The sequence below is a fragment of the Marmota monax genome, unplaced genomic scaffold (genome assembly GCF_021218885.2).
Source record: "Marmota monax isolate L192 unplaced genomic scaffold, Marmota_monax_Labrador192_F-V1.1 WCK01_AAM20220418_F8-fsc00135, whole genome shotgun sequence".
NCBI classification, from domain to species: domain Eukaryota; kingdom Metazoa; phylum Chordata; class Mammalia; order Rodentia; family Sciuridae; genus Marmota; species Marmota monax.
In genome coordinates this window covers 1,402,550-1,415,211 of record NW_026694339.1, presented here as the reverse complement: position 1 = coordinate 1,415,211, position 12,662 = coordinate 1,402,550, and the positions used below count along the sequence as shown (strand labels likewise).

Sequence of the window (12,662 nt, the reverse complement as noted above, 5' to 3'; positions counted from 1 at the left end):
CATATGTATGCATATGTAATGTATACATCAAGGAAACTTATCTCACTCTCTAGATTCTTAAAATCATGAACTTAAATAAGTATTTGTACACTATGGAATAATCTTTTCTTTTCTTGTATTCAAATAAGAAAATTTATTTAAGTTGCTCTGAATATAAAGAGAAACTAAAATAATTAATTTTCACAAAGAAATATTCATAGAGATTAACATTGCAGACCAAGAATTTCTTAAAACTATATAGTATTTCAAATTAATATATCTGCCTTTCTCTAATGTTCCTGCTTCACCTGCAGCACATCAGACAAGGTAATAATTTATGATAATCATATGAAAATATGCAATTAATATTCATCACCTCTCATTCCTCATCACTTTAGATGATCAGTAATGCAGAGTGAAAATGCTGTCAGATTTCTAATTGCTTTGTAATGGGCTTGAAACAGGGAAATCATTAAAGGCAAACAATCTGTCATTTGTCTGTTACTTTAACTATCACACCAAAAAACTCATTAAAGAAATTGCTAATGAGCTACAAGAGACTATACTTGTGGTACTTCTACAGTAGATTAAAAAGCAATACTGTGAGTTGCTTAAAATATTTTAAAAATATGATATTTGGTAGAAATTCATCAGAAAACATCTATTCTTCAGTATATTTTTAAGCTGTGTGCTTTCATTCCTTTTGGCATTTAATCCATCATTGCAGAAATCCCTTTAGCATACAAGATTTGTTTTGCATCAGTCTCTAAATAATTAAACTGAAAGGTTGTAAGAAGAAGCTGCAATGCTAAATGTGTTTATTACTAGTAAACTGACATAAGTAGTAAAATATAGTACTATAGTAACCCTGATGCTAAGTGAAGAATGTATTTTAAAATGTGATTTTTACCCTCATATTTCTTGTGGATTTGAAGTGCTGAAGTTATAATACTTTGTCTTAATGCCATCATCCTACAAAAATTTATTTAACTAGTGAAAATGAGAACAAAAACATTAAATTCTTCATAATAAATGAGCTTTTCTGAAAATTTTGAACCAACACCAAAATGTTTCACAATATTATTTCATATAATTTTAGCAAAGAGAATAAATCATCTCATTAAATAATTACCAAATTTTTTGTCTTTGTCAATTCTGCCTTTCTCTCTGAGGTATTTAATTTAAAAAAATCTATAATGATAATAGTAACTTTAAAATAAGAGGTATATAAACAAATAAAAACCCCAATTTTTATTGGTTATACAGTGTAGATGCATTTTATTTTAGAAAAATGTAAGTAATAAAGATAATAATGCTATCAATTTTGTTTTCCATTTTCCTAATGATGAATTAAATCATTAATTTCCTATAACAAAAGACATAAGAGCCTCATTAGAGTTCGATTTCTTCTAAATAGATAGACCTATTCAAATCTATTAGAATTTACAAAAACTTGAAAGCTGAATGTAATAGTATGTTGAGCCAGGTGCCATGGTTAACATACACTAGTGAATTCTAAAGTAACTTCAAAAGGTTTCATAACACCCTGGAAACATCTTCATTATACTCTCTAATTGACTTAAACAGACTTCATATCAACTGTTTAACACATTTTAACCTACAAATTAACACCCTTTGATCATTCAGATTAACCTTTCTTCTTTGACAAAAATAAGCTTTTTTCAGAAATATTTGAGGTTTAAAAAATTAAAATGGAGAAGGAAGAATGCTTTAAAAAAACAGTATATAAATGCATGTCTCCAAATGATTGAAAGAGATTATTGCACATTTCAGGGTGATTGGAAAATACAGAGAAGCCAGAGAGGTCATAAGAAAAAGAGAAAAATGTAAAGAAGTGATGGGAAAGATAAGTTGGTATTTATAATGACTACTAAATAGAAATAGATGATGAATTATATATAATATCTTTAATTTAAAGTTCATGGAATGATGAAAACATCAGATGTAAAGAAGATAGGAAAATCATAACAAAAATTCCCCATAAAATAAAGACATTCAAGATATCTGAAACGGATACAATGAAATTAAACAAGAAAAAAAAACACAACAGGTATGATGCCTACAAAAAGTTATTTATATCTTTGTATCTCTCCTGCTTAGCACATCGCCTTATACGAAATTCAATGAACATTCATTGATGATAAGTACTACTGAAATGACATAGGAGAGAACAAACCAAATCAAGAAAACCAACAGAAGTGAAAGATGCAAAAACAAAAACTATTTCTAAAAGATGAGGTAGGAGTGTTGTACTAGTCAGTTTTCCATTACTGTAACAAAAGACCTAAGGCAACCAACTTAATAGCAGGAAAGGTTTATTTTGGCTCATGGTTTTAGAGGTTTAAGTTAATTGTTCCTTTGGAACTAGGCAAGGCAGTACATCATGGTAGAGAGAATGCAGAGGAAGTATGGGATAGAAGAAGTTGCTCACCTCATGGTAGCTGGAAATAAAAAGGGCAGCAAAGTGCCAGTTGTCCCAAGATACCCTTCAAGGGTACCTAACTGCCTCCCAATATACCTCACCTCTTAAAGCTCCTACTACTTCCCTATTAGTAGTGTCATAGCTACAGAACAAACTTTCAACACATGAGCCTTTAGGGGACATTTCATATCCAAACTACATGATTATTTATTAGAGCTGATTCCCAATACTGTATAAGCTTTATTATATTCTACCAAAAGAAGAAAAAAGTTTCCCTAATTCTAGCTATCCATTTATCCCTTCCTTTAAAGCATTGTTTAAAACTTAATGCTTCCATCCATGTTCCTGGATTAATTGTGAGTCAAGAATTTCAATCATTTGTCAGGTGCAGTGGTGCTTACCTATAATCCCAGTGGCTCGGGAGGCTGAGGCAGGGAGAATCTCCAGTTCAAAGCCAGCCTTAGCAAAAGTGAGGAACTTAGCAACTCCGTGAGATCCTTTCTCTAAATCAGATACAAAATAGGGCTGGGGATGTGGCTCAGTGGTTGAGTTCCCCTGAGTTAAATTCCTAGTACCCCCAAATAATTTCAATCATTCAATCAATATATTTATTCTATTTGTGTACCTGTAAGTTATTAATATCATAGCATTTTGACTTCCTCTTACATAGCATTTACATTTATTTCATCTCCTTGTTTAAATGTCTGTCACCCAGATAAACCATAAGTTTTTGAAAGGGATGAAACCAATTCTGTCTAGTATCTCTTGTGTGCGGTATAAAATAGACACTCAAATACTTGTTGGTTCAGTGAATAAGTAAGTGAAAGCTAAATATGTATTATTTCATTATTTTTTAAAGATCTCATCACTATCTAGTTCTTGGTGGTTTTTGTATCTTCCCAAAAGATTCTAAGTTGCTGTACATGTATCATCTAATTTCAGAACATAACCATAAAACCCTTTAGTAGTTAAGAAGTAATTCAGCTTAGTTCACTGACATGATAATCCTAAAAATTCAGAAATAGATATCAAGGAAATTAAGAAAGAGTTGGTGATGAAACCACTAGAAAGGGTCAAGTAAATACAAATGGTCAGAGAGAAAATAATTAACACAAGTACACTGCTGCTTTGGTTTGAATTGTTGTCTCTTAAAGGACTATGTGTTAAAAAGTGCAGTCCCCAGGATGGTGTTATTTGATGGAAACTTAGGGAGATGGGCCTAGTGGAAGGCAATCAAGATTACTGTAGGTGTACCCTATGAGGAGATTGTGGGACCCTGAACTCTTCCCCCTTCCTTTTTGCTTCCTGACCATGAGGTAAGCAGTTTGCTCTTCCATACACTGTTTACCATTGCTAGTTGGCACCCTCACAAGAAGCCCAAAGCAATTATGTCTTTCTGATTTTAGATTGGCATCTCTAAAATTGAGCTAACATAAAATTTTAATCTTTACAATGTATTTCATTATAATGACAGAAAGCTGACTCATACAACCCTACATATTATAATTATTACCCATCAATGGAAATCATAGCTTACTAGTAAGATCTCAAAATAAGAATTTACTAATGTCTGGTGGACATTAATTATGGATAGACTAGTACTTAAGTAATAAACTGAACAACAATGTAATTTCTTACTACCATTACAACCAAGGGCCTTGAACCTCTCATTTATCTATTTCTGTATATTGGTATATCTATATATCTATAGTACTTGATCAATGATCTTGGAATACAATATTTAATTTATAGCTATCTTTCTTACATTGGATGCGGATGACACAAATTAAGAAGGCTTTGCCCATACTTTTAATTTATTCTGCAAACTGCAGAATATAGTTCAACAAATATTTGGCTTTTATTTTTCTAATTCAATAGTTTTTGGTTTTCATTTGCTATGTTTGTAAATTTCTAAAATACTTCTAGAAATGTTTAATAGCATATCGAAACTGAGTAATAAATATTTCATAAATAATCAGAGCAGCCAAACTTCACTAGGTACTTTCTACTTACAGGCACAATTATCCCAGATGATTCTCAAACAAATCTATCAGGAAGACTATTACTAATAGTCTTTACTGAAGAAGAAAACAAAGCACAGAGATTAGCTTTAAAAAGTTCTCTTAGGCATAAGAGCCAGAGCCTGAACTATGTACCTATGTAGCCTGATTCCAGAGTTCATGCTCTTAACCACTAAGTAACATATTTTATATTTCTGCTATATCAGTTTCCAAAAAATGGATAAATTTCCTTCTGAAAAAAAGAAAAACAAATCTATTAGAGACATATGTCTTTAGAAGTCCATAGAATGAAGATAGCCAGTGTCTCAAATGAGATGTTCTTGCCCTCAAAAAGCTTGCAACCCAATTGGGGAACCAGAACAAACATCAAAAGAAAACAATACACTATGCCATAGGATGAATGCAAATAAGCATACACAGAATTTGCTATGAAAGTTGAGAGAAAGTAATTTCTAAGTACTGGGCCATCATAAAAGATTTGATAGAAAATACAGGCCTTATATGAGGGATAAAATTAATAGGAGGAAGAAAAGATGGTTTTATAAGTAATGGGAAACATTTGAACAAAATTATGGATGAAGCACCCTGAAAAGATCAACTGTTCTAATTTTTCATTAAGGGAGGTAAATGGTGATGAGGCTAGAAAATTAAGGACCATATTGAAAAGGTAAATGAATTCCAGTTAAAGAGTATTTTATTCTCTAGATCTACCCTCTTCAATATTGCAGCCACTAGTCAAGTGTGGCTACTGATCACATGAAATGTGGCTAGTCCAAACTGAGATGTGCTGTGTGGGCAAAATACATACCAACGTTTTAGGACATAGGAGGAAAAAAGAATGTAAAACATCACATTAATAACTTTTAAAAAATATTTTTTAGTTGTTGATGGACCTATTATTTATTTATATGTGATGCTAAGAATTAAACTCAGTGCCTCATGCATGTTAGACAAGTGCTCCAACACTGAGCCACAATCCCAGCCCTCATTAATAATTTTTATATTGATTACATTTTAAAGTGATAATATTCTGTATATACTGGGTTAAATATAATATTTAAAGTCACATTATGTAGCTTGTACTTTTGTGGCTTCCATTGTATTCATATTGGACTGGGCTGTTCCAGAAAATGACACACAAAGGAAGATTAATGAGCAGGTATTAATGTCTGGTGGACATTAATTGTTTTAAGAAATTTATCCTAATATAATAGACTCATAAGACAAATTATCTGGTTTTTCAATAAGCTAAATCACAGGAAAAGAAGAAAGCAAGATTTTAGCAAAGAAGTGGGCCTACTATAGCTTAAAAGATGTTTCAGAAATGTAATAACCAAATATAATGTATGCACTTTGTATCCTGTTTCAAGGAAACTAACCATAAAAGACATTTTTGAAACAACAAGGGAAATATAAGTAAGGTCCAAATACTGATACCAAAGAAATATTAATAATATTGGTTTGAATAGTACACATTTCCTATTTTTCAAACCCAAATAAATAAATAAATAGAATAAAAGAGAGAACACAATAACCTAACAAGAATAGTACATTAAGATAAAGCACTTTTCTGTTCAAACTGAAGTACTTAAACATATCTCTTTATACAAGGAAGGGCTAAGAAGTGCAAAGTGGGTTGTTTAAGGGCTAGGGAAATTCAAGAATTATTCTGACAGTATTGCATTAGAAAGTATTCACTTAATTTTGTTGCTTTAGGTATTTTTGTAGGGCTAAATAGAAGGTACGCTGGAGCCAGGACTAAAACTAGACCCTCTATCAGTATAATTTTCTTTGTGTCTGCCTTAAATATGTGAAAATCCTATGGAGAACCAATACTTTTATCTTTAGATTTTTTTAAAGTTGCCTGTATCACTCTGTATAGTTCTTACCATCATTAAATAATAGATCATATTAGAATATTTTACTTACTCTACATAATTTTATCTCTAATGCTTCTTAAAGCAAGATTGGGTGGGAGAAAGATTAAAAAATAAAAGGAAAATAAACCTAAACAGCAGCAACAGCAAAACCATCTTAACATTTCCAGGTAAAATTGTATGTCACAAGCCAAAAAACTAAGATAAATTTACACCTCTTGGCACAATGCCAGGAAGAGAGATCAATGTAAAACAAGCGAAGAGAAGAGTTAATAAAAGGGAACAAGGGAAGGGAAGAAAGAGAAAAGGAAGGGTGGGGGGGAACTAGCTAGGACAAGCCCAACAGCGCCCATTTGGAGTGCCCCTTAACTGATTCAAAGGGGAGGAGACCATTTTATTTTTTTCGAAAGGCTTAAAAGGTAGCAAAGCGGCCTGAGAATATGTGGACTAAGTAAGGGTTCGGCTGCTACTCAATTAGCTATTTTGGTCCTGGTCTTTGGTTTTTTGCCCTAATAGTAAAACCATCCTTATTTGTCTCACTGGATTAAAGTGAAAGCAGAGTGAGATAGAAAATTAAAAAGGATATGGAAAAGTTCTTTTTTTTTTTTAAGTCGGTGACCAAAGTCTAAAAGAAATAATTATTTTGAACCTATTTTATCAGAACTCCTCATCCTTCTCATAACCTCCACCCGCGCCAAGTACACACAGAAAAGAAGGGGAGTGGCGAGCGCAGGGTAAGGTGAGCGAAAAAGGAGAGAGAAGGCGGGGATAGCCTGAGGGGTGTGTTGCTCGCTGAAGAGGAGGAGAGAAGCGACAGTCGCAGAACCAGAAAAAAAGAGCCAGAGTGAGGCGAGGGACTCAATTCTCTACAGCTCGGACACTTACAGCTAGTCAACTCCATGAAATTGGTGACTGGTTACCATAGCTACCGCGTCGGGGCGGGAACAGCGGCGCTTCCTACTGGTGCCCTGGCACCTAGGGCTCGACTAGAAACATGATCACGTTAGAGCAGTGACTTCCGGCGGAAAAAGACACTGGTTCCTAGCCCTAGCCGGTATCCGAGAGCCGGCAGCGAGCGGGCCTCCTTGGCTGTGTGAAGTTGGGTAAGTCTGATAAAATCTGAAGCCCGGGAGAGGGTACCCGTCAAGTGGCCGGGCCGGTGGAAGTGACTGTGTATACAGTGGATTCCCAAGTTCTAATCTTGGGAAGGCCCCAAATGTCTGAATAAGTCTGTAGCGTGGAAAGAGGTTGCTTGGTTTCTGGGGCTCCTGGTAAGTGTGGTTTCTGTAGCTTGAATGGACAGCTTCAGGGGCTCTTCAAATCTTTGGGAGGTCAGAGCGTCTCTCCAGTAACCTGGGGACTCTTGCTGTCTCCCTGCCAGTGCTAATGTTCACTGCGCACAATCTCCTTTCCATGTAATCTGGAAGAAAAGAAGTGAACGGAAAAAATTAGGGTATGCCCTCAAATTCATTTTTGTTTTTGTTTTTAGTTTTCTGTTTTGCTTTATTTCTTCTGTTTGTTTATTTTGTAAATATTTATTAAACTGTGTTTAGTAAGCTCTTGTATGCCATTTTACCCACCAGATTACCTTCTTAGAAGTTCATTCACCAACTACCTCCAGTATCAACTTCTAATTTTATGCTACTGTATATTCATTAATTTAAAAGATATAATAGGTTTTCCATTTTTGTGTATACCCTTATCCATGGAATTCTTGGCATTTTAAATAAAAATGCATGATTCCATAGGTTTACGTTACAATCATGATTCCTCAATGAGATATTAAAGAACTCAGAAAGGCAGTACTTCATTTTAGATATAAACTGTAGTGAATTATTGTCATTGATATTTCCATTCAGCGGATCTGAGAAGATCCACTTCTTGTTTAATGGATGATGGCATTTGAGCAGTTACCAAAAAAGGATTGGTACAGCATTCTGGGAGCAGACCCGTCTGCAGATGTGTCAGACCTAAAACAAAAGTATCAAAAGCTCATACTGATGGTAAGTCTTTTTCTTTAAGATTATAAATCATGGGCGACAAAAACAACAGGTTATAATTGTCACTAGAAATTTAGGTTTTTAAACATATATGGTATCAGTAGGAATTGAAATATTAATTTGCGTCAATTGAAAGTCTCAATAATATAGCAAAACAAAAACAAAAAAACACTTGACTTGATGTGGAACTGGAGATCTGAGTCAGGTTGATTGAGTTATTGGGCAACTTTCTTCTGTATGTGCCTCAGAGAGGAGTAGATATAATAATCCATATAAAATGTATAGAAGTGTTGTTGTATAATAAACAGTTAATTTCCAGTAACCACTAGCCACATGTTGATATTGAGCACTTGAAATATGGGTAGTACAAATTGAAGTGTACTATAAGTATAAAATGCATATTGAATTTCAAAGATTTAATTTTATACTGTTAATATGTTGAAATGATACTATTTTGGATATACAGGCTATTTTGTAGAGTATATGCATAAGATATCCATATCCAAATTTCTTTCACCTGCTTTTACTATTTTAATAACATTGCATATGTAGTCTGCATTTATAACTCAGATTATATTTCTATTGGAAAGTACCGATTTAAACCATTTTTGCACATTTTCAGTTGAATTCATCCTCTTAAAAAATTAATTGTGGTATTTATAAATATATAGAATCTTCCTGAACTCTTATATTCATTTTTAAATCTATTTGATGATGTTCTTAATCCAATTTTAGTAAATCTACAATGATCTCCAGTTAACAGAGTTTACAAGAGTTAAGAACCATTATTTATAGAGCATTAGTTATTTCTCTAGTTTATACCAGATACATCTCTGGTATTTTCTCCACAAACTATTCATGTTTATTGTGACTGATAGATGTTTCACCATTAGGAATTGTACTAATATTACTGTTTTAGGTAGTAAATGAGACTAAATGACCATAAGCCATCTTCTTCAGAAGTTTTAAGGTTTCTATCAGCAAAATCAAGTAGGTTTTAGCGAAAAATTTCCTAATATTAAATTATCCTTTTACTTCTGTTAATTGGGAGATAAGGTGAAGTTGACTACGATAGATCATGCAGGTCCTTCTAGGCCGTGTTAGCCTTTAATTGGGTAATGAGAAACCATCTGCATTTAATGGAGTGGTATCTGTCAGACACCAAAGTGAATGAACACTGTATGTGCATGTTAGCAGTGTATCAGAGTTTCAGTTGCTCTACATGTTCATCAGCATTTGATGCTATTAATCTCTTTCATCTATTGAGATTTATCAATTTTGACACCATTTAAAATTTTAGCAGTATAATTATTTGTTATATAAAATATAACAAATATTATAAAACGTATAACAGCATCCCAGATGCCAAACAATGAAAAATATCTCTTTTGAGTGTCAAAATGGCCAACTTCACTCACTATTCCATTGAGAGTCACTGCTATTGTACTGTGTTTGTAGTGATACCATATTGTGGAGTTTTTGTTTTTGCTTTTGTTTTTAAACCTTTTGTGACTATCAATGTTGAGTATATTATAATTATTGGCTATTTTTATAATCTTTTGTGAAATGTATTTTTTTAAAATTAAATATATTCTTGATCCTGTGTACATGTTGCGTATATTTTTTTCTAGTCTGCAGCTTGGCAGGTCATTTTCTTAATGGTGTTTTTTGATTCATAGTTTTTTTGTTTAGATGAAATACAATTCATCCAATTTTTGTTGTATATTTGGAGCTTCCTATATCTTCTCTAAGGTCATAAGAATATTCTTTTGTTTTCTAATAGAAGTTTTATAATGTGTTTTTCCTTTGAGTTCTATGATTTTTATGTATAGTATGATATAGGTGGTCATATTTTTATTTTTCCTCAATGTAGAGATCCAGTTCTTCTAGCATCATTTGTTAAAAATATGCTTTTTTTCTGCATTGAATTATTGGTGATATGAATGTATTTCTGCACATTATTCTGTTTGGTATATTTGTCCTTTTGTTAACATCTCTATCTTGATTCCTATAGGTTTATAACTCTCACAATCATGTAAATTCATTCTTTTTTTTTTCAAGTTTATTTTGGTTATTCTAGTTTGCTTGCATTTCCATAGAAATTTTATAATCAGCTTATATATTTAAACCAAAAAGTAATCTTGTTTGAATTTTAAATTGAGATTGCATTAATATATATTCATTTTGCCAAAATGGACTGCTTGGTAATATTGAGTTATAAATCCACAAACATATTAAATCCTTTCACTTAGTTAAGCCATCTTTAATTTGTCTTAGCAGTATTTTATGATTTTTAGTATAGAGGCCTTGTACATCTTTGGATTTGTTTCTAATGATTTGATGTTTCTGGTTGCATTGAAAAGGGAATTTTTAAAAATTTCACTTTTGAGTTATTGATTAATAATATGTAGAATTAGTATGCCTTATTTTCATATACTAGTTTTATAACCCACAATCTTGTTTTTAATTCTTCTAGCTACTTTTGTAGATTTCTTAGATTTTCTACAAATTATGTCATTTGCAAATAGCTTTAATTTTGTCTTTCCAACCTGTGCCATTTATTTCGCTGTGTGTCTTTCTGTTTTAATGTACTAGCTAGGTGAAATTTGCTTTCTTCTTACCTGTGTCCATGATGGTTTTCTCCTACAGCTACTCTGGTAGCAAAAACATCAATGGGTCTCTTCTTTATTAGGAAGGGTTTTTACATTTTGAATTTATTAGGTTTCTTGGAATCTTCAGCTTCCTGAGTCTTCAGCTTCCTCTATTAAAACAAAAACAAACACACATCATAGAAAATTATGAGTATGTAGGATATCTGACTTGTTTTTCTAGATAATTAACTATCAGAATTGAAATATGCCATAATTTTTCTCATCTTTTAAAAAAGCAAAGTGTTGATTCCTTTTCTGCCATTTATCGCCCCACTTCTGTTCTTTGCAGCAAAGCTGTTTGAAAGAATTGTCTCTACTGCCTTGTGCCAATTTCTCTTCCCATCTCTCTCAAACCTATCCCAGTGAAACTTTGCTGCCATCACTCCAGTGAAGGTCAGCACTGAGATCCATATTGCTAAAGCCAGAGATCAATTCCCAGTCTTCATTTTGATCAAATAATAATAATACCGTTTATCATAATTGTCCTAGAACTGTTCTGGTGTTTGCCTGTTTGTTTTGTTTTGTTTTGTTTTTTTGCACAATTAATAGCTCAGCTCCCCTTTTCACTTTGAGAAGTGTTCTAGTTTTAGTGATATTTAATAACAGCATTTGGTGCAGTGTATCACACCTCCTTCTTGATATATTTTCTTTGCTTGTTTTCCAGGACATGATAATTTTCTGACTTCTCTTACTAAAACCATCTCTGGAAAGTAGAATGCAGTCAATAAATCTTTGTTCAATGTGTCAAGTATATGAATATAGTCAACTTTGTATTTTAATTCCTTTGTTGATTTTTTTATGTATTTTTTTTTTCTTGGTACTGGGGATTGAACCCAGTGGCGCTTAACCACTGAGCCACATCCCCAGCCCTTTAAAAAATTTTTTTTTTAATTATTTTATTTTGAGTCAAGGTCTTGCTAAATTGCTTAGGGCCTCACTAAGTTGCTGAGGCTGGCTTTGAACTCCAGCCTCAGCCTCCCAAGTTGCTGGGATTACAGGTATGCGCCACCGCACTTGGCAGTTTTTTGTTTTTGTATTTACAATTTCTGCACTCTGCCAGATTTACTGAAGTTATATTTTTGAGTTATTTTTTAGGAATATAATATCTTTTTAAAGATATTAAAGTTTTTTTTTTTCTTTTTCTTCCTTTGAGTTCCTTTTTAAAAAAAATATTTTGGCGCTTTTTTTTTTTTGCCTTTTATCATAGAGGCTCCTTTCATATTTGGTGATCCTAGATCATGTTTAAAAGTGAATGATTACAGCTGATTTGCAAGTGTATGTACATGACTGGAGGCTTTCATCAGGTAAGGTGAATCATTTTGTTGTAAGATCTCACTTGCCTACATTTGAATTTTCATCTCAGAGAGGAATTCTCAGATCTCCTGCCTGGGGAGATGGGAACTTGGGCTCCTACAGTGGTGTGTGTTACATTCCATCTTCCTTTTGTTTTCATTGTCTTAAGTTCACCTTTGTATCCTAGTGCTCAGCAGTGTGCCTGATGTTCCTGAATCCAGAACATCTTTGGTCTTTCTTTCCACACAGTAAACTTCTAATTTTCTGCTCTGATAAGACAGAGTAGATGCCTGGCTTTGTGATGAGGAGGACTTTAAATCTCAACCAGACTTTCTCTCATTTACTCCTGCCCCTCAACCCCACTCTCAGTGATAATAATGCTTTCAATTTATTAGTTT

General features: G+C 33.0%; 2 protein-coding genes across 6 annotated transcripts in view; one reads left to right on the top strand and one right to left on the bottom strand.

Annotated features, from left to right (window-relative positions):
* Nucleotides 1-7,734, bottom strand: part of Dcdc1 (doublecortin domain containing 1) — a 486,421-nt gene extending 478,687 nt beyond the window's left edge. For 2 of the 4 annotated variants that reach the window (XM_058586487.1, XM_046467509.2), the window contains exon 1: nt 7,206-7,252. The gene's annotated coding sequence lies outside the window, so the exon portion shown is untranslated. Of the gene's footprint in view, nt 1-2,823; nt 3,461-7,205 lie in introns of those variants that run through there. The other 2 variants (XM_058586488.1, XM_058586489.1) reach the window with 2 other exon arrangements.
* The window catches only part of Dnajc24 (DnaJ heat shock protein family (Hsp40) member C24), a 51,532-nt gene continuing 46,187 nt past the window's right edge, over nt 7,318-12,662 (top strand). For both annotated transcript variants that reach the window (XM_046467522.2, XM_046467521.2), the window contains exons 1-2: nt 7,318-7,423; nt 8,180-8,323. In XM_046467522.2, coding sequence (XP_046323478.1) covers nt 8,213-8,323 — 111 coding nt within the window. In that variant the 5' untranslated portion in view covers nt 7,318-7,423; nt 8,180-8,212. The remainder of the gene's footprint in view (nt 7,424-8,179; nt 8,324-12,662) is intronic.